The following is a 23,514-nucleotide window of genomic DNA, read 5'->3' as shown; positions in this document are numbered from 1 at the left end:
TAAACCTGGAGAGTGACAAACACCAGCAACAACAAGCTGCACACCTTTACCAACCGATGCCTATGCCATATTCTGGGAATAAGATGGCATGAAAAGATCTCCAACAACAGCCTGTGAAAAAGAACCCACCAGAATGCCACTAGCCAAGACATCAAAAAGTGCAAAGTGGGGCTGGATAGGACACTGCGTAAACCAGCTGACACCATTGCCAGGCAGGCACTAATTGACTGGAACCCTCAGGGGGAAGAGGAGAGTTGGGAGACCAAAGCAGACTTGGAAAAGAACAATAGAGAGTGAGGCAAAGGATATCGGAACCACTGAACCACATGGGTCCAACTGATGGTTGCTGCCCAAAACCGGGTTCGCTGGCGTTATTGCGGCCCAATGCTCCTCGGGAAGTAACAAAGAATAAATTAACATCGAACGCCGGTGTACTTGTTTGATCATTAAAGGCCCTGTTTACTACTAGTAGCTTTTTAATTATTCAAAGGCTTTTTGGTTCTACGCATCGTCTCTAATTATTTATTTATTTTTAACGAGAACGGAAGACGTCAAGCTGCACGTTGCAAGTGTTGTGCGTGTGCCTAGTTTTCATAAGTCGAACACAACGTTTAACAGCTTTACGTACCTCTCTGGCTGAATTTCAAAAAGTACTATTTATATAATTCTTGCAAAGCCTAGATAGTAGCGGTTCCAATTTAGAAAAAAATCACATTATTTTGATCAAAATTTAAAAATGACACTGTGAAGACCTTTGGACATATCACATGGACAGTTCGAGTGTTAGTAATTGTTGAGCTTAAAACCCAGCAAGTTGTCTGAGAGCTTTTAGTGGAATCAAGTTTCCTGCAGTCTCCATTATTCCAGTTCAAGAGCAAACTTTAAAAAAAAAAATCCATTAAGGTTTGTCTGAAGGATTATTTTCCAGCCACCCTCAGATATTAAACTGAGCTTGTTTTTATGTTCGAATCTCTAATGAGCATAGTCAAGATGTCTGTTATCTTGTTTGATTTTTTTTTGGGGTGGGGGGGACTGTTCTCATCGATCTGGTGTTTTATTAAGAGAGTCAGCAGCAAGAATGGGAGGAAGAGAAGATAGGAAAGAAAGGGTGAAATGGAGCTGGACTGCCCGCACAGAGTAGAGTGAAGACAAAATCTTGTGAAACAAGTGCGTACTACACAATCACAGGCATTCACAAAAACACCAAGACATTTAAATGATAGTTTTACATCAAGTACTACATCAAAAAGTATACCAAAAAATTCAATACCCACATCCATTGCAACTAATTAATGTGTCCAAAATGACATAACCACATGCTAACTATTGCAATACTGCTGAAATAAACATTATCATTTTAAAAACCACTTTCATAATGGTGCTCCTCACCAAGTGTAACCAAACACACCTTCCTAACAACCGTCAACAAAATCCACCATTTAAATACCAAGTGTAAAGCAAATCATGCACTGCCTATAAATGAATACATTATCAATGTTTAGCAGCAAACAGAAATACAACTTAAAAATCTTTTCTGGCACCTTAGCCTGTGCATTTGCTATCTAGCATTCTCTATCCTTTTCCAGGTGAATACAATGCACAACTGAAAAGTCAAATTAAATTTCTGCACGTCCCTCGAAGTAGCATAATATGAATTTTGTATTTATATTCTATAAATTGTTATTTGACCCTTAGCTAGTTTACTTCCAATTTAACTTATTTCATACTTGCTACAAGGGCTTGTGCAACATCAGTGATTTAGCAAAGTCTTGACAACTCAGAACACACTGTGAAAATAAAAAGTGGAGATCCTAAAGGACAACTAGAGATTTAATAGTTTATCTGACACTGCCAATCATTCACTAAATATATGAAGCAATTCAACAATCATCTATGAGCTTCTAACAGATCTAAGAAGGCAGTTTGCATATACCTTGTGCACAGCAACAGAATTACTGATGTGGAGAAGCGGCTCCCAAAAATAGTCCCATTGTACTAGTAAACTAAATAAGGAACTTTAAAAGGTGCATGTACAGTAATTAAATAGCTTTACTACATCATTAAAAAATCAGAAATAATATATTAGGATAAACAGTCTGCAAACACAGAGGAAGTGATGACTTAAAAATGCATCTCAAAGTAATGAAAACATGTATTTTTATCAAATGTAATTTAAGCATTGTACAATTAGTTTTACCAGTGGAATATGAGGCACCTGGAGGAGGTATAAAATGTGTTGATAACACTTATTTTACAAAATGTTTAAAACATTGAAAAAACTGGACTGCTCTCTTCTCAAACTGAGATGTGCCAACATAAGGCAAACTGACAGATCCATTACAGGCACATGTACCCAAGAATAAATCCACACACAAAGGCTTCATCTTTCCTAATGATTCTGACATCATTGCTGATAAACATTCAACTATCAAAGTTATAGTGGAATTCCGAATGAAGATCAAAACCATTAAACTTAAAAGTAAAAGACCTGAGGTACTGCATCATTCTGGGCTTGTATTCATGAAGCGTGTTTGACCAACCTGTCTCCCTACCCAGACTGGGTACATCAACTACCTGTAAATAAAACCTAAATCCTCAAATTCATGGACTCAGGTTAGGCCTACCCAAATTGTTTTACCACCCAGAAGTTTATCAGAGGGCCTCTTCTGATAACTTTCTCTGATGTAGGGTAAATATAGATCTCTTTTGTTCAATAAAAATGAACACAGTTTTTCTCAGCCTTACAAATAAACTGAATAAATGTAATTGTACAAAACTGTTTGGTACATACCATTTTTATTGAATTCAAAGTCTGAAAGTAGTCGACACCATACATAATGAACAAAACTAAATATTGCAATAGACATTATGGCCTCTAGGGGGATCCCGATCTCCCCACTGGTCATTTTGTTTCCAAGTGAAAATAAATATTTTGGTCATTATTAAACATCATTTGGTTAGGATGAATAAATTTTACTGTCTGCAGCTTCTTTCTTGCTTTTCTGATTAAAAAAAAATAGTGTTCATTTTAGTGCTAGATTTCCTGCTTCACCCTTGGCTCAGGAATCAGGTTAACTTAATCAACTAGTTCCCTATCCAGGTTCAGGAAAATTTATTCTTGGGTAAGTTGCTCATGGCCATGAATACAAGCCCTTAAAAACATACAAGCAATGTAAACTGAATGGAATTGATAAAGATACTGTCTGGGTGATCCCAACTGTGACAACAGACCACACTACAATATCACAGGTAAAATATCAACTATTTCCATATTTAATTGATGTATGGAACTGTTACCTGTACTATTAGCAGAAAGGGTGAAAAGAAATCAAAAGATATACCAACTATATAAGGGCTGTTTAATCCAGGATAAGCAATAAGGTTACAAAATGATGTGCGGAGGTCTGGTCAGGTACACAGTAACTCGGTTTATGATTGCTTTCACAGCCATTTTCCATCACCTCAAGTGTCAAAAGGTGTATCACTAGATGCAAATATCAATAGATAGAGAGAGAGTAAATATGATTATTATAAAGTATGCTTGAAATTAGATACAATAACATAATCGCAATATAGCCAAAGATCAAATCATAATTATCATCTAAAAATTCCTTTATAATTACAATGCATCAATCAAAAACATAATTAAGCTTTAAAGCTTTACAAATAAATAAAATGCATTGTCTCAATCATGCTTTAAACATCAACCTAAAAATGCTTCTGATATGATTGGTCGATTACATTTTACTAATATTCAAAATAGGAGAAAACTAATCATGTTCTCCATACCACCCCTGTATTTTCATTTACAAGATGCAAATGCTTTCAGGCTTTACACCCACAACAGCATCTGCATTGGTTCTGACTTGTTTCAATGCACAAGTAGTAATATCAAAATTTTGAAACCTTGTATATCAAGAACAGAAAAGAGTTGCTGATCAGATTTTGGGAGGTAGCTTCCGTCAACAAACTGAACACCCAGCCATTTGAAAAAAGTATTTTAAAGGTTTTTTTATTTTAATTTAAACCGAGGTTGTAATAAAGTTAATTCCAAAACTTTTTCTTGCATATGAGAGCACTTTGCTATAAACGATCTTTATATGAAAATCTCAAATACTGTGTAAAAATAAATAATAGTTTACTGACAACATACAAAAATAATACAAACATTATAAATGATTACAAATCCGAGCATAATCATGACATAAACCATTGTAACAAAACTTTAGGTATTTTAACTTACACTACTCATTTTATCACATTTATAGCACCCACTATCACGTAAAAATTGAGAAAATAGAAAAAACAAAAAAACCTCAGAATTTTACATTCTCATTCCTAACACTAAAGAGTTTTTCTGAAAACAATAAATTAAATGCTTCAAAAGAGACCCCCTTTGTAATTTACAGTACACTGTGTTCTAAAAACTTATTTTTACAGAAATAGATCTACATCATAATTAAAACAGCCACACACTAACTCTTACACACACACATGTAGTTTTTATGATCAAGGGTAAATCATTCATTTCTAAGTAATTAATAATGTTAAATCTTATTGTCCAAATATACACATGAAGTACCTAGCAGACAAAAAAAAGGCTATGGTTATCGAAGTAACTTATCACTGACAACATTACAATGTTTTATAAGAAACATTAGCACTACAATGGCAGTTTGTCATTCTCAATAAAAAATCAATGCATTGCCAAATCAAACCCTTAGATTGGTTTATAGACATCACATGGATTTTGAGGTGAACATCATGCTCATGTAGCACATTATGATGTTAAAATTTTGTTTTGCGGCAATAATATTTATCCTTTATCATTTTTCTGTTCTGCTGAATAGTTGTAGTTTCTTCCTACCTTAATGTTATTTAAACACTTACACTTCAATCATTATGCCCCATATAAAGCTAAATGAAATCAATTTGTTTTTAATATTACTCGCAAATGTGTGTGTGCGTGCGCGCATATATACATGCAAATGTAAAAGTTATATAAAAAGAATTCATTCATGTATGTATACATGCACATTCTGAAAAAAATACTTAATGCTTTTCCAGAAATAAAACTAGACTGTTAGAAGGTACATTAAAGTAAACAGAATCATAATCTGTCATCACAATTCTGGTACCAATTGCTACAAGACACTGCATGTTAAAGTGTTGTAGGAAATCTTATTATAAAAACAGAGGCAACAAAAACTCGTATTTAACAGCAAATTTCTGAATGGTAGAGCATTAAAATATATTACTTGTGGACTAAATTTCCAGGACATTCTCAAGTACTGTACTGCAAGATCTATCAGATCTATCTATATACGAGGATTTGTATCTTCTTGCACTGATGCTTCTGGTGTACTAAGGTCTTCTTTCTCATTGTTATTGAAAAAGAGAAGAGGAAACATCCCCAGTAGACAACCAATGGTAACCCCAATCATCTTTCCCTGAAACAAATATGAAGTATGTTGATAAAGTGGGAAAAATAAAGCTAATGACATTAACACAAATTTTTGAAAAGTGTGAATACCAAGAATTTTTGTGTGAAATGATGGCAACAGGAAAATCTAGTAAGGTCTCTGCCTCCAGTAATAAATTCTATAAAGAGCAGAACTCATTTATTCCACCAAGCGTCTGAAAAGAAGTAAATATTCTTCAAGTTACCCCTCTTTTCTTTAAAAGTAGAAGCTTGCATTCCCTTGCATAGCCATTTGAAATCGATGTCCCATTGCCAGAACTATCAATTCTATTTCTGCTGTCTACACAATGTTTAAGGAATTTCTTTGACTTAATGCACAGAGGTAAATCACAGACATGTATAGGTGGACTGCTGTCTGTTGCTAAGACCAATGCTTAGCCTCTTGTAAAGTTCTCCGTTGTTAGTCTCAGCGAGCCTAAACACTAAATGTGACTAAACCGGAAACTTTGTATGCACAAGCCTCATTTTAGTAGTTAAGCTGAAACGTAGCTAACCAAATGATTTGTATACATTGGCCTCATTTTAGTAGTTAGCTGGAAAAATTTGTCTGCAAGCAGTCCAGTAATACAAGTATATTACATGGATAAATAAATGTTAACAAAGTTTACCAGGCTGGATGCCCAGCGAGTCCACTTCAGGTCAACTTGTTGTGGAGTCAGATGTGGGGTTTTAACACCAAACCAACCTACAAACCTCTCTATATAATGTGCAGATCTGCAAAATAGGGTGCAAAAAGATTCTCATGTCTTAATAATGCAAGAATATTTGTAATACTGTTCTCTAAATTTTAGATTTTCTGTTTGATGTTTTTAAAAAAAAAAAACCCAAAAAAACAGATTTTCATTTATGAATGGAACATATTGGTAGGACAGCACACTGATGGGTGTTTATTTTCTTTTAAGAAAGCGCCTGTTTCAAATGACACCAGTCCTTTGCAAACATAATCACAAGAATAAACTACCAATCATCAATGTCTTTGCCTTACAGTAGGATTCATCAACCTGAGGATGTCAAGAAAGATTCTTACCCTACTCCAGCCACATCTGATATCAAGTTTCCAAGGCCTGCAGCTATAGGAGAAGCAAATTTCACAATACAGCACAAATCAAGCATTATTAACTCACTAGAAAATTACAGAAGGATGATTAATGCACAAGTAACAAATGGAAGAACTGTAGCAAAAATAACGAGCAGTAAAAATGTTTTTGAGCTGTTTGATTCTACCATAATACAAGAGTTTCAAGAACTCAATCTACATGCATTACCACCACAATCTCCCTAATCCTTTCTCTTATTTTCCCTCTGCTACTGCAGAAATTTGTATTTCATTGCATATTAATCCACTTAAACAAGTCTCCTCATATTATTAAAACAGACTGATATGTTAATTCACTCATACTAGTGCCATTCTATTATTAAAGCAGAAAGACATAGTAATCCACTAAAATTAGTTTCCTTGTATTATTAAAACCAATTGATTTGTTAATCCACTCATGCTAGTTAAAACAATGAATTTTTCTTCATTGACACCTCCCCCACACCCCATTTCATTTTGTCTACTGTCTCCTCCATTGTATGTGCATGCATGTCAAAAATACATGCACACATGCAAGCACACCCACCCACACAGTCATACCTGCCATGGTTGAAATTCCAAGAACAGCACCTAGTTTAGCATCAATGTATTCTCCCTAAAATGTACAGAAAAAAGAAAAAAAATTATAGTTTGTTCACTAAATAAATCTTTCTCCCATTCACTAGTTCATTCGTCAATCATCCCATCTTTATAAGAATGTTCTTGATTGCCTGCTAATCGATTAGAAGCTGCTTATACAATAAATGAAAGCTGCATTGTAAAGACATTGTAAAGAAATCTGCTTGAATGAGCTTCAAACCACATAAAGGAAAGATGCATTGTAATGATTACTCATAGTACAGAAATATGTTTTCAATTAATTTCAAGCCACATAGAAGAAAAACCCATGCAATCTTTTCTCTCAGCAGTTTCTGTATCTTTCCTTGAAGAAAGCTTTGTCCCTGCATGCCATAAAAGATTCATGACTTGACCTGTAGCCAAGGGCTAGCTGAGGGATAATGCTTTTTCTTCATTAGCCGCTAAACTATTTCCCTTTTCCCCAAGGGTATGTGTCTACACAGGCTTTATCAGTGGTAGACAATGTGGATCATACTTCACAAAAGGGTTCAAGTGCCTGAGGAATTTGCGCACAAACATTACTGTGACATTATGAATGCTGTTTTCATCCCCATCTCAAAAACACTCTGCTCACTTTGTTTTAATTGCATTTGCACAATAAACCATCAAGCATAAGCATATAAGATTATATTTATTTAATCACTTGGTCTTTGTGTGCCTGCTAGTGTATTAGTGCATGTGCACAGTATGTGTATCTGTGTGTCTGCTCATAGATGCTATGTGTACAGTTTTCGAAGATCAACAGACATTTATTTTGGTGTGGATCTGAATGTATTAATGTACAATAAAAGATAAGCAGCATTATCAGTCCCCCAATAGTTTTATAATTTCTAAATTTTATAATACATCTTTTTAGCTCTCTCCTAAAAAAAAATAAAATACACAATGCTCTAATTAAAATACATTTACTTCTAAAGTTTGATTATCCTTTAGTTGATCTGAATTTCATATGCTTTCTCAGTCCATATCTTAAGTCATCTTGCCAGCACAATTTTTGCTGTCCAAGGCTTCAATGCAATCCCTTTAAGGCTCAGCCATGCAGCTATCATATTATTGAGTTAAAATTTTACAGATAAAACTCACACTTCCCAAACAATTCAACATATAATTTATACCACAAAATATCAAGCAGATTATCCACAAATCTTTTTGGTTAGCAACTCTTACATTTAACCCATTGTTACAGGCAAGTCTTGTCTCGTAATTTGCTATCCCTTTCACCTGAACAAAGTACACTTTTTATCTCTCCTCCTCTGTAATTTATAAGTGTCAGTTGATATTCTTTTTGCCATGGCAACCAGAGCTTGGCAAAGAATGCATGATCAGTTTCAGTTAACCCCTGATATTTATTTTGCCTTGCATTACATGCCTATGCCTCTTAACATGCTCTTTTTCTGTTTTCTTGTTCTGTTACTAGAGGCAACAAAATGATCTTAAGAGCTTCAGACTTCACAAAAAGCTGGACACCATAAACAAATATGTTGAAGCCACTCCAGTCAACCTCATTCAGCAATTGTCAGTAGTTTCTGGTGTTCAATTTTGCAGGCAGGATTCAAACCACCACAAGCTCCTTCAAAATAATAATGTTAAATAATTTTTACACTCTTTCTCTCAGAAAAATTGCAGTCCCTCCACACTAAGCACTTTAAAAATGGCCAAAAACAAATTTGTGTAACTTTAATGATATACCAAAAGACAAACAGCTGTTGATACTTACAGCAATGATCATGATGAGATTATCAAGAAAGCCAAATCCAATGAAAGGCAATGCCTGATGCAAGGCCACTGTAAAATAAATATTTGTAAACATAAAATTAAATGATCACACCATACCAGTTCTATTACACTATTATTTCTGTCAATCTGTGGCAAACTAATGCTATATATTTTAATAATCTTTATTTCAGTTATCGACCTTTCAAGAATAAAAGCCAACTATGGATTGCGAGTTCAACAAAAATTCATGCAGGAATAAAATACTTTCTTACCTAGTCTAAGCTGCTCAGAGGTAGGTGATCCTGTAGAGTCTGAAAATGGTAACACGTTTTGTAAAATGATCTCTTAATAAAACTTTTTGCATTAACTTCTTTCTTCCTCTAGTTACAGAAATGTTTAAAAACTACATATATGCATTCAAGTATGTATGCAAATCAACATCTAGCCAACCACACAAGAAGGCATCATTCTGTGTCCTCTATAAGTTGCCCGCCATCAACTTAATAATCTACAACTACATTCGCTTTTTCGGAAATATTGTAGCCTTTTATCCATCAGAGTGGAGGACAGCAGTAGCTATCAGACATTATTCAATGTCTATTATCATTTGTATTGGACATTTCTCTGGAATTAAAGGAAAGGGAATACTTGTCTTGAAAATTTCTGCTGTTTAATTGTTTGTCCATTCCCTTCCTCCTCATCTACTATCAGCGAAAGTTAGAATGGCTCTGAAACAAAGTCAATATCTGTCTAAAGCGCTCCACTCTCCCGATCTCATCAACTCCTAAATGAAGGGAGAATCCCCCGCTGTTCCCAGACGACAGTCAGCGGCTTCTTACCGAGAAGAAAATTGCGTCTGTCAGCGCCACCTGCCGGCAACTGGCAATGAGCTGACGTCACACACTCGGCGACTTCCTACAAAAAGCAGCCGATTCCAAGCTTCCAAATTACCAAGACAGTACTGTCATCTCTTTGACAGGAGTTGCGGGTCTAACATATGTCTTTTTTTTTTTTTTTTTAATAAAAGAAACTTCGTCGTTAGAAGCGATTATAGTTTAACGTTGTCAGCAACGTGTTATTGAACTTACAATTACTACAAGGTCAAAATTAAGCTTCATTCAAACCACTAAAACGAGATGTAAGCTTTAGCTCAACCCCTTCCCAACCCGCTAGAGAGATCTATCATGTTTGGATTTTTTCCAAGTCCTCTGCAATCTTAATATTTTTCCTTCAAGCAAAAGTCAGCGTAGCAACATCTGAAACGAGAGCACTTCTCTCAAATGTAGTCTGGTGAATGCGTTTCTGTGTTCATTTCGTGCGACTTGAATCCTCCCAGCGGACTTGCTAAGACACAAAAAGGACTAGCGAGATGAGATTCTGCAGGAAGATGCTTTTGACCTCGTGCAGTGACCACGCCACCAGTGAAAAAGTACGAGAAAGAAGTTGGCAAATATGTAACAACTGGTCCATCGTCATAGTGAACAGTAATGTGGTTGATTCTTTGTTTTGGAAATGATACACAACCGTATACATTTGCATAAGAGGCAAAGACGATATAAAATTAAAAGAAAGTAAACATTCGCGACAAAAAAATACACGATAAGAAAAAAACTATGTGGTGGGGGGGGGGGAGGTAAATAAGACTACAAGAACTGAAGATGTTTTCATTGACAATGTCGTATGTTTTAAACATAAAAATATAATTACTTTTTTCCCAAAATGAAGCATTTCATATCAGAATTTCCACTGTTCTATTAGCATTGGGGATGTCTAGTTCTGGTACTTCTGGTTGTCGTTGCCCATCTATCTTCCTGTAAATACACTGTACCAGCAAATATCAACCGTTGCTAAGACCACGGTTGTTTAGAACGCTTAGTTATTATGCACAATAATGTTGTTATTGCTAACAGGATCTGGTTTCCGATTGCTTTCCTCCAAATAACGCTATTAACAGAGCTTTGCAATAGATCGACTGTATTATCCCGCGCACACACGATATGCCATCGTAAACCTCCAGGAGCCGTAAAGTTATGAAACGAGGGTGGGGCAACATGGGGAACGATGGGACAAAGTCTTATGTTCGAAGTTATAAAACGCTGTCCAGACCACGTATATGCTGATTTCCACCAATGCCGTAGTTAAAAAGCTGTGGAAAAGATGCCCTGGGGTAAAGATACACGAAGTAGTGTCCACGGGGTCTGGATTAGTTATCACACTGTTCCTTCGAAAATGAGACGGTTTTTCTTGAGTTCCCCATCTTGGCCTGGGGAAACGACTTACTCTCGAGTCATAACTGCGGCCCCTGAACGTCAGCAACAGATGGCGCTCAGATATTTCTGTGCACGAACCTTCTATGACCTTCTATCTCATTCATGCCATCTGAGCACCACCTGTTAAGAACATTCACTGAGATTAACGTGTGGTGTATGCATACCTGACAGCAAAAGAAAATGCCTTGTGGCTCTCGAGTTCTGCTATAACTTCCGCTAATCGATCTGTACTCTGTTTTGCAAACAGCTCAGCCTGCAGTGTCAGCTTTACTAGCAGAGGAAGAACTGTTCTAATCTGACCCCGCAACCGTCTGACACTGGTCGGTCCAAATGTCTTGCATGGCCCCTGCAAGCGCCTGACACGTCATTCGTGTACTCACTTCCACCCCGACTCTCAGTTCCCCGACATACTCCATGTGAGTGAAAATGGTCCACTCCACCCTGCTCTGTCGTCTTGAGGGCCGTGAGTTACCTCCAGAAAGAGTCTGCCTACTTTAAAAAAAGGAAAAAGATGAAGACTGTTTCCCAACTAGGAACACAAACCAGTGAAATCCGTCTATATACTTTCTAGCGAAAGCCTCCTTGCGATTGCTGATATCAAGTTAATACTAGTACAGAAGAGCTAATTCTCGTTACACACTTCCCTAAAAGTTAACATTCGTGCATCCACAATGGCAAACTCACTAAACCTTTCGTAATGAAGACTGGTGTAAGAAAGGCTTGCATATTATCACCGACAATCTTCCTGATGGTCATAGAGTGGATTATGTTCAAGACAACCAAAGACAATAACGACGGTATCCAGTGGACCTTTACCAAACAGCTAGAGGACCTGGACTTTGCAGATGACATTAATCTCCTATCTCATCGGCAGCAACATGCACGAACCAAACTGAGTAAGCAGAGAAGACTGGCTTAAAGGTCACCAGAAAGAAGACCTAAGTGATGAGCATTAACAACAATAAGGAACTACCAATCCAACTTCAAGGAGAGAACATCGTGGAAAGAGACCGCTTCACGTATCTGCAAGGTGCTTTCAACAGCCTACCCACCATCTGGAACTCCCGAGCATTATCCTTCCTCAGTAAGACCCACATCTTCAACACCAATGTGAAGGCAGTCCTACTGTATGGTTCTGAAACTGGAGAGTGACAAACACCATCAACAAGAAGCTCCAGACCTTTACCAACCGATGCCTACGCCATATTATGGGAAAAATGACCACCGTCGCGCATATCCTCTTTAGGAAAGACTACATATTGCATTAACAGGAAGAATATGTGTCTGCATGCCTCCTGAATTCCTACAACGTATGCAGTTCACTGAATAAAAACTCAAAAGCATGATGGGAGAAAATAAATGATGATGACGATGACAACGACGACGATGATAATAATAATAACAACGGAAATTTTTATAGCGCATTTTTTTGTGTGCTTTATTTGCTTTGCTTTATATGACCCTAACGTACTCTTTAACCTCTTTGTCGCCGTGGCGTTTTTGCCCATCCCTAACTCACATAGAATGTTTAGAGTAACTTAGTAACCTTTCTTTGGTCTTTCCACACCGCACCAAGTGTCACCTCCCAGTGAATCAAGCGCATAGACCGATTTGAACTTTTAATTAACGCATCGATATTGACACATCTGAATATGTCAATAAGATGCAAAAGAAAAAAAAGTTTTTTCCCCAGAGCGAAACGAAGGCGAAGGAGAAAAAACGCGATGGGGCGGGGAGATAACGTTTGCGTTTATCCCCCTTCATTAGAAGACTCGGTCACTGTTATTTCTTTTAGTCCTGCCATGACTAGTGACCACAGACATGCCATGTCAAACATCAGTATCCAGTAATAGGCTTGCTCCGCTGCAAAACTGATTAAGTTCCCGATTTGTGCGTACACCGGCATTAATGTCAGTCAATCTTCGGTGTTGCTATGGAATCGTGACGCCGCTAGGACCCAAAGAAACAAGAGCATTTATCAATCTGAATACCATCGTACATTAAGCACTTACAGTCTCTAAACTAATTACCGATAAAGCCTACATGCTCCCGAGGACCAAAGGAAAAAAAAAAGGGGGGGGGGTGCAAGCGCTTCCAAACCTGTGATTGCACAACACTCAGAAATTTTTAAAATCGACTTTTCTGAAACTATTCAAAGCATATAGTAAACACACGTTTCACGGCAGTGCTCATGATCACAGCAGCCCCCTTAAGTTCTCGAGATACAAGCCCCAGAACTTCATGATGAACAGAAAGTCCAACCTTTGAAGTCACAAGTGTCCACGGATAATAGTAGTAGTAGTAATAATAATAATAAAGCACATTTCACCATACGGAGGCGCGCTCGAAGCGCTTCAATAGAGACCGGAACAGTGGGGAAAGAGGCCGCATGATGTAGACGGCACAATCGAATACAAACAAGCACAACATACATACATAAACATGCGCCAGTTAGCAGTAAAAGAACATTAATAACCCCTTAATAAAGAAACGTAGACATAGGAGTGTGGGGGAGAAAGGTGAACAAGATGGGCGAGTTATAGTAGGTGTCTCCGAAAGAAATATGTCTTAAATCCAGATCGGAAGAAATGTACTGACTCCGCTGAGGCCGGAGAAGGAAAAAGGCCAAAGGTCTCCAGTCTGATACGCGGAATAGAGAGAAACCGGGTGAGCTGACCTGCAAGGCTGGTATGGCAACACAAGCTGAGACAGAGAGAGTGGGGCAAGGCCATGAACAACACATCAAAGCATGTCGATCTTGAATTCGATACGAGCCCGAACGGACAGCCAGTGGAGATCGCGCAGAAGTGATATGATGAACAGAAGCGGTGTGGCATGGTCGGCCTTCCTCTTACGGAATACAATGTGGGCAACATTGTTCTGAGCTCTCTGGAACTTGTCAAGCAGGCGGCCAGGAAGATGTATGACCAGAGAGTCACTGTAGTCGAGCGTGGACAACACAAATAAGAACATAAGCTGCTTGGTGGAGGCAACAGACAGGACATGTCTGATGTGGCCGATCACGCTGAGTTTGAGAAAGATGGATTTGCAAACTGAGTCGAAAAGAACTCCGAGATTTCTGACAGACATGTGGTTCCACTTCTTCCATTTATTGTAGCTTTGACAACGTAAACGTATCGATATACACTTTTGATATCTGGAGTTGATCCTTTTCCAGGCATAGTGATGTTTGTATGCGTGTTCTCGAGAATAGAGGGGTGTGTTCACTCAGATTGCACCTCACTATAACTTTTAAAGGGGAATGGGGTTAGGCTTCATGTGAGAATTTCGTGATATAGGTGAACGTCGCACAAAAATATCTACAGAGAGATGAGCTTGCTTTTAATGTGACCTGTTTTATCATGATGGATTTGATGCATATTAAGCATTCACAACCAACCCCATGACGATACCATAGGTCACATTAAACACAAGTTCCTTTGCATTATTAAGCACAAATGAATCCACAACAGCGGCATTGTTATTCTCTTCCTCTATCTCTCGTAAAACACACACACACAAGGCAGATTGCAGTATATGACAAAAGAAAATTGCATCACAAGAGACACCTTTTGAAAAATTGATTTCGACAGTTTTACGAATATGCGTGGATTCAACGATAAAAAGGGGGGTGGGTGGGGTAAAATTGCCAGCAACATATCTGCCACCTAAAAGGTCACACTGGTAACTATGAGAATAAGGCAAAAGTTGCACAACATGATTGTCAGCATGACGTGCTGACCTCCCAGAAGCCACACCCCGATATTTATAGGGACGACATCCGGTCGACACAGAGCTGGGTCCTAGTTAGCTATGTCCCTTAGGACCGTTATAGTTGGGACACAACTGAGAGACACGTTAAGGGATTTTTTTAATCAAACACAAACTGCCAAACAGGTGACAACCTCGGCAATTTTTCTTCGTGGATATTGGTAACGCTTACATATTCGGCAACAGTGTCCAATCAAGAAGGCAATTTTATACAGAGAGGTGAAGTACCTGAGGACATCCGTATACAAATGCCTGAGCCACAACGCTGACCTAATACTACCATACCAAAAAAGTTCCTTTAAGCATACCTTTTGATGTGTTTGATGTATACCGATTCTTTCGGCAACCGATTTATTTACAAGAACAAACTTGGAACACAAAAGGACGATTAAAAAGCTTTACATGTGTGTTCGCGATTCGGGTAAAAATTTAAAATGTCAGCATTATAAATATTTACTAAAGCGTGATACGAATGAATGACAAGACTATAATAAGCTCATCAACGTGGGTTCTTATCAGCCGTACTCCGATTCCTTAGTGCGCTTGATGGTCCTCACCAATAACCTTCCTCTGTAATGACGTCATCTACTTGCTTGTTCCCCTCACGTGAGGCTGTTAAATTATGGTACTATCTCGACCCCCGCACTCTGCGGCTACAAATTTCTTTTGCCATCGGTCCCTGGTGCACTTTAAAAAAAAAATTGCTGCTCGACCTCTGTTTCGTTGCCGTCACAAGCCTGAAGTTCCTCTCAAATGGTCATCAAGTGTCATCTTGAGCATTGCAACATCATCCTGGCACGATGCACATGTGTTGTTATCGCTGAAAACATTTTGAGAACTGCGGTTTTATATCTTTTTCCCCTCCCATGAACTCTTGATGCTGCTAGAAATGCCAAATGTCGTGGCCAATATCTAATCATATCCAAGCAGCGTTATGGCTGCATGCTCACGCACACATCCACACACACACGCATAGAAGACTGCTAACAGTGTTTTATAGTCATGATCTTTCCATAAAAAGAAATATTATGACCTCCATCACACCTCGCGCATTGGATAGGACGGCTCTCTTTCTGTTAGTTTCCACTGTTTCGCTCAAAGCTTTTACTCTTCTCTGTCTTAAGGTCCCTAGGCACGACTACTTACGTTAAACATTGCTGAAGAAAACAACCTTGTCATGTTTAAACAATTAAACGTGTTGCCACCGACACGCTCGGCATTTCAGAACCTTAAAAGTATCTCACATCAAGCAACGCAAGGGTTTAGTGTTTTTGTTCTTACAAATAATTGTTCAGCCGTGTTGCGGACTGACGTCAGAGAAGAAAATGCAGAGACACTCATCGGCTTCAGAGAAGTGCTGCAAGTCTGTCAAGGTATTGCTTCGCTCATTTTTTTTAAAACAACGAGCGAGTAGCATGTCTGTTAAAGATTAGTGAAACAGCTATTGATACGGTTCACGAAAACAAGTTTTTTCCAAGCGCACTTGCGCAGTTATTGGCATTTGTGACAAGTCGTTCGAGTTTACATCGAGGTAAATAGGCCGACAGCCATTTCACGTTGTTTCGGAATAGCCGGGAGACGAGTGCTGGCTGGCTGTTGATGGGGCAGCGAGAGAAATCTGTCATAAATGACATGATCATACAGCAAGCGCTTCAAGATGAAGGCAAGGGCGGGGTTGGAGGGGATTTTATCTGACTGAGTCACCAACTTTGGCTGTATCACAGCAAAACAGCCGGACCTGTACAAAGGTGAGGAAGGAGGCTCGGAGTGGGACAAAGGTCTGGCGACTCGTTCTACTACAGAAACATATGTTTTCGTGTAATAATCTTGCTGATTGCCATTATTCGATTTCAAAACGGTTTACGCATGCACACACAGGAACAAAAGTACCTTGATATCAGACATCCTCTCTGCAATGCCCAGAGGAAATCAACGGAAGCACTGTCTTCCAGAGAAGAATTTTCTTCCTTCGATATGTTTTCCAACAGATGGAAGCCCCCGAATCAAAGGACATCAGCATCATCCACGTGGGATTGGGGTAATGGGGAAGGAGGAGTGATTCTTAGTCAGTTTGATCTATCCGAAGGGCTGTTTGCTGCCGATATGAGAGAAACATGCAAGGAACGTTTGCACTGGATTGATTATCTGGATGCGGTGAAGTTTACACCCGGATAAGGCGACATACACGACCACATCCTGCTTCATCTCAAACAGTCATCTTACCACACAGATTAGTCGTCAATGTCAATGTTGTCAAACCGTCCACACAGACTTCCACACAGACCAAGCAGGTCTCGCGACATACAGAACCACACTCCGATCAGACCCGCTCTCAAACATGGGCTTTAATGGACACGAGGCTGCCCTAATGTAGCACTTTCGCTACAGCTGTAAAGTGTTGGCCAATTCATATTTTTAATTTATAGACCAACGAGAAGACGGTACTCGTCAGTATTATTGTGCTAAAGCCCGGGAGGGGGTCACCCTTTTGTGAACAGGTGCACTGACAATCTTCAACAAAATCGGCATGCGGCTCAACATTATACGATAGTCTGAGTGCACACATGAATATTTACTTTCTGTCTGTTCTTCCTCTAGGGACAGCTGCGAGCACTATACAGAATTAAACTTTTGCGGACACACATATCAGCGCGTACTGCATATCTTCTGTGCTCTCATTTTTGTACTTTTAAATTATTTACAGTTGAATGTAAAAAAAAAAACCGAAAGAAATTATTGTCGATTCTGAGAAAGGCAGGGTTGTTTTTGATGAAATGCATATGGTAAGAATAGTAGAAAATTACAAATGTTTAGGTATAATTATCTATGCTAAACTTACTCGGATAAAACATGTATATAAATTATAGTTAAGTTATATGTATGATATAATAAAGTTATAATGAAAGTACATAGCCACCTGTACTGTCTGAGACAACTAAAGTCTTTTAATGTGCGCTCAGACTTTCAGTCTAGTGTAATAGAGTGAAAACATTGCAAAGCAAGACAGGCACAAATTAAACAAAAGTGGTTGGAAGGACGCAGAACTATATATCTGCACTCACTTATCCGTGCTGAAGTCCAGCTGTACAATCAATGTTTGTCTCTTTGTTTTTCTAGATATGTAAGTGTCAGTATAAATGCCTACAGATTTTTAATATTTATTACAGTGGCAGCGCAAACGAATACAAATGAAGACCTAGAACTGGATGAAGAAATTTTCTTTTTAGCCTGTGCTGACGATATATGTAATGTTCTAAATGTTACCGTTGGAAAACACAATAATTTCCCGAAAATGGTTAATAATGATGCTATGTATTTGTACTTCTCTCTCCCATTTTTGCATTCTCGCACTCTTCTGTTCCTATGTGTTATACAATGTATATGTATTTCGATTTGTTTTCATCTATTCCGCCCACTGGGTGGATACTAGCCCCGCGATCTTTCATTCTTCCATGAAAAGCCGCCAATAAGTTTTACAACAGATTCCATCTTCCAAAACTGAATTTCGGGATTTGTAATAATGAGGACAACTATGTATCGCCAATTCCCTCGTGTCTTCCACATGAACCCTATAACTTGGTACATATGTATCAATGTATCGCACACATCTTGACATTTCAAGTCAAATATTTGTCAAGCGAATGTGGTGTTGCGCTTCTAGTTTTTACCACGTCTACAATCGACTCGCTCACTAAACAGATTAAACAGGGCTGTGAAAGACACACTTTGTTGCCGATGTTCTCCATACCTTGATGCTTTGTCTGTGTCATCTCCTAACCAGGTTCTTGGGGTACTTGGAGCAGCTCCATCAGGGACTTTATTGACCACGAAATTGGAACTTGCCTGCTGCTTCCTTCTTTCCTCCTGATCACACTATGACATTCACTCCCCGTTTTTATTGATCACAGCCTGGGGCAAGCACCGCTTTAAGTACTTTAGTGACTATTACTATAAGTGTCTTCTGCGTCCCTGCCTGTTGTTGACATCTCAATCATTAACTCACTATACAATCTGACCACATACTATTTTCTACGGGACTGCCAGCTTCACGATAAAAGCCACTATAGTTCTATCTGTTGCCGGATGTTTGTCTGCTGTCTAAACTCGCGACCAGCTAAAGAAAAGCTCTTTACACCTGAGATAACTACAGGGACGGCGCGCTATTCTCATCGGTGTCGCTCATCGTGCCAACAAAGACGGTTGCCGTCTATGCTTCTCATATCTGCAGCTTTGGTGAAAAAAGGTTTATTGGCACCAGTGATTACAAGTACAGATTACATGCATGTCCATGTGTATGTTTAAAAAAATTACTGATTATTTACATGATTATTAACATTGTAAATTAAAATTCTTTAAATGAAAATTTGTGGTCATAAAATTAAAATGGTGGGTATGGTGTACTTACGGTTTTATTGTTTAATTATTGATTAATTACTGAACAACAATCCCCACGACCCCACCATATTGATGACAAACGCTTCACCACTGTGCTACCCATTTGGCCTGCAATTAAGTCATGTACCTCAGGGAATGTTCAAAGGCACACAAATTAACCTTAATATGCTGACAGGTTACTAGTCATGATGGTGTCGTTAGTTTAGACCAAAAAAAGAAAAACAAGTTGGGAGGAAGAGCGACATATTGATTGAACTCAAACTTCTGACTCATTTATGTGTGTGGGGAGTGGAACTAATCTATCCAGTATATGTTTGATAACAAGAAACTTCTATACCAGTTATTGTAGATATTTTTCACAACACTTCAAAATAAAAAAGATAATTCCTGTCTCAATCTTAACACAATTATTCACTTTCAGACAACTGCTTTTTGCAACAATCTAAGCCCATGTCTTTGAAAATGGTCAGCCATTAATATAATGGGTATGTGTAAAGCTTGCTGCTCTCCAGATGATGTCTATGGTATGAAGTGTGATGTCTACTGCCTAAAAGATTTGATTAAATGTAAATGGGAAGGGGAAATGCCAGAATGAGGTTACAGTGTTACAGTGGTACAATCTGTGTGCATTTGTGTGCATGTAAAAGTGTAAAAAGTTGGGGAAAGAGATGTTAAATAGATAGTACATGCCTGTCAGCTCTTGTTTAAACTTTGCTTTAAAGAATAATTGTTGCCCGTAGCCCTCTGCTCTGTAAATGATTAATCTGCATAACTTTGTGTAAAAGGACACCAATCTAATCCTGACTGAATTCTGAAGTCCCAAAGTGACCTATATTTATGCACAAATTTTAAGCTTGATCTAATCTTGCTGCAAAATGTAAGACAGCTTTGCATTTACAAAATTGTTATCCACTTGCACAAACTGAATATTGAAAACCATGCACACACACACACATTAGATAGCAAAATTTCTCTCTCTGGCTCTAAGCTTTAAAAAAATTTATAATGGAGAATTTGATAATTAACATTTCATTATCACCCTTAAAGAATTTGTAGCACTTGATTTCTACCTCCACAGGCATGCAAAAAAATTTAATAAATCAGAAATGCCAAGGTTTGACAAATTATCAGTTAAAATCCCTGAGAAACAGTTGCAAGAATACACTGTCTTATTCTTTACAGACAACACTGACTGTGAAATCGCTGCTTCTTTTTCATCTGCTGCTAATGTACCCTATGTACATGTATATGGCAAATTCTCCTGATATAAAAGTACATCACTGAAATGTGATCTATGGTGGTACCTCTATCACTATGTGACATACACAGGAAGGCCAGTCCTATGCTGTATTTATCTTCAGCACTTCATTGCAGTATTGTTAAACAAAACGTCATGAAAAGCAGTCATCCCAGCAGACTGTATTTGCAAAACCAGAAAATATCCTTTCCCTACTCACTAACCCAAAAGGTAAACATCCCACTCAACAGCTGCATGTGACTTTCAACTTTTTTTACTGCCATTTTTTTCCTGTTCAAGTGTCTCTACTACAAAAAGGGGTGCAGACTGCATATACACTGACCATAGTAGCACATGCATGTGTGAGTGTGTGTAGTGTGAGACAAGGTAGAAAAATCTATTGCTTGTATAAATGTTGACGTGCATGACCATCTGTGTGTCAATGTGTGTGTGTTAAAATTACCCTTATGAGTTTTAAGGTTCTTTTAATAGGTAGCTTCACGGAATATTTTGTCTTTCTTTTTGTAAAAATGTCAACTGTTTTTTTGTAAAGCAAGGTGAGCCTAGCTTCGTTTGGGGTTGCTGCATCACAATGGTGAACCATGTACACTACATTGTTTCCATGGCCAATTAGCCTATATGGCCGTTGCCTTTTTTTTAAAAAAACAACAACCTCATAGCAGTGCAGTGTTACTTATCCTTTCATTTTGCTACCTTTCACTTTTCCTTAGCAAGGACCCTTTTTCTGGTTGGCAGACAAAGAGTTTTTCAGCTGCTGTAATCAAACTAACACTCTATATGCTATTAAAAAGGTATCACCACCATATATGCTGATGAGATGTTTAGTAAGTGTACTTACCAGTACTCTGTGCAATGGCAAATGTCTGAAGCTGTGCTAGCAAATGTTCTCGCTCTTTGCTGTTGAGAGCGAAGACAAATTCACGAGCTGCCTCATCATCATGCAGTGATGGCCCATGAATATCACGGTACATTGTCACATACTTGTTTGGGACCTATGGAGTTTAAACATAATTCTTTGGTACTAAAGGATTAACTTATTAAATGTCTGATTGAAATGAAATATAGGTTTTATTGTTAAGTTAAATAACCCTAACCCTAGTTCTAATTGTTAAATTTTTATGGGAACATAAGAAAAATTCTTGAGGATACATTACATTTCTACATACATAAATAGTGGAAATGTAAATTAATCTGCTTTAAATTCTATTACATCACAAATTCTGTCCAGTCTGTGTCAATATAGATGTATATAAAAGCTAAACAATAACTGAAGTGAAGTCACTAAAAATTCAAAATAAAGATATATATCCATTTAAAATAGAGTTGAAGAGGAAGGGGTTAAGACCAAATATTTTAGAAAGGACTATTTCACCTGATCATGTGGCATCCAGGTGTGTTTCTGTGCCAAGTTTGACGCTGCCACATGAAACTGGCGCGGTTTTTTTACATGAGGTAGCGGATAGAATCCAATTTTGGTTCTCAAACACTGACTGCAAATCCATCTCGATGAAAATGCCATTTTTCTGTGTGTGAAAGTTTATTTTACTTTCTTAGTATTAAGACGAACTTTACAACTCACTAATATCAATACGGCACGTTCACACCACAAAAAAGTGAATATCCACATATAAAGATTACTTTAGAGCCAAAGGATTGGTCAGACGACTTCCGATTCCAGAACAACTCATTACAGGATTGGTGAATTATGCATGTCCACAGTTAAAACTTATCGTCATATGTTGGCTGTCCAGTTACGAATTCCGCGCTGTTTCATCATCTCGTTTTTACTGCACGTCAAAGGCCGCCCACGAACCTGCCTTCGAGGACAAAAACTTAACACTTCTGATGCTTTTGGACCAAATGCTACTACTCAGCTATTGTATGCTTCTCTAACTCAAACTTCACAAGAACACAGAGATCAACCCCTTTTAGTCTGAAAAGTATCCACTGTTCAAGATCATCTCCAAGGGTAATGATACTGTCGTCTGCTGCGAACATGCAACACGAATGCACAGACACTTCGACGAGATGACTAGTGTACGCGGTGCGAGTAGCCTCTCTTTTGCAAAGGGAGGTAATATTGCTACGCAACATGAAAGCAATTTTCTTCAAAAAATGTGACTCCCTTCCCACCCCAAAAATCATCGTAGCTAATGTATATTTTAAATTAATTAACAATTTAGTTTGTTCATTTACGTAAGGTGCATTTGTTAATGCATCGCGTAGGGCTAGCTGGATGACTAAGATGAAGCAGTCATCTTTGGAAAAAAAATGAAAAAAAACCACCATATTCTTGCTGCTTGCTTATCGACCTAAAAATGCAACTCTAGCGCTTAAAAACGATGTTTGCATTTTCGTTTATTTAAATCACTTATAATTTTTCAAAACTGGATTTTTAATACAGTTATGCTGCATTTTATAAAATTTCGTGAATACGTTTTGTATATTTAAAAAAAAAAAAGGAAGGCACCCATAATATTCCACACAAAGCGTTGATCGATTAAGCAACATTTACAAACAATACATTCTGAATCATAAAACTGTGTTCTCCAACAGAAAAAACAAGCCTACTATTTTAAGCATGAGTGGGAGCCATATGAGTGGTAACTCTTGGCAAGAATAGTTTGGGTTCTTATCGTATGCACTATTTCTATTAACAGGAGAAAAATGGACCAGTGATAGGTTTCCTTATATGTGTACTGAAAAGGATGCAATTAAAATAATTAGTTTAGTTATCTCTTGAACTGTATGCAATTTATGTTAATTATACCATCACAAAATGGTGTAGAACTTATAAATTAGAACTTATTCATATTATGTAGTTTTCTGTCCTCAAACTTCTATCTATCTATTCCTCTTCGTGCATCAGGTTGCACATAAGGCCTCAACCAGAGTCCGCCACCGATGT

General features: G+C 38.0%; 1 protein-coding gene across 2 annotated transcripts; it reads right to left on the bottom strand.

Moving 5' to 3' along the window:
* Nucleotides 1-1,211: 1,211 nt before the first annotated feature.
* On the bottom strand, nucleotides 1,212-22,681 carry LOC112573917 (transmembrane protein 65-like). 2 transcript variants are annotated; one of them, XM_025254618.1, is made up of 9 exons: nucleotides 22,245-22,681; nucleotides 21,979-22,129; nucleotides 21,445-21,598; nucleotides 9,185-9,223; nucleotides 8,914-8,981; nucleotides 7,119-7,173; nucleotides 6,510-6,552; nucleotides 6,091-6,196; nucleotides 1,212-5,450 (listed from the first exon to the last, which is right to left on the bottom strand). In XM_025254618.1, exons 1-9 carry the CDS (start codon nucleotides 22,292-22,294, stop codon nucleotides 5,319-5,321), a joined length of 798 nt encoding a protein of 265 aa, XP_025110403.1. In that variant the 5' UTR covers nucleotides 22,295-22,681; the 3' UTR covers nucleotides 1,212-5,318. The 2 variants fall into 2 exon arrangements, with proteins under 2 accessions (XP_025110403.1, XP_025110404.1); XM_025254619.1 differs by having other exon boundaries at nucleotides 21,979-22,678.
* Between the last annotated feature and the right edge of the window lie 833 nt (nucleotides 22,682-23,514).

This window comes from Pomacea canaliculata, linkage group LG10, assembly GCF_003073045.1.
Source record: "Pomacea canaliculata isolate SZHN2017 linkage group LG10, ASM307304v1, whole genome shotgun sequence".
Classification (NCBI taxonomy): Eukaryota; Metazoa; Mollusca; class Gastropoda; order Architaenioglossa; family Ampullariidae; genus Pomacea; species Pomacea canaliculata.
This window is presented reverse-complemented; position numbering and strand designations above follow the sequence as displayed.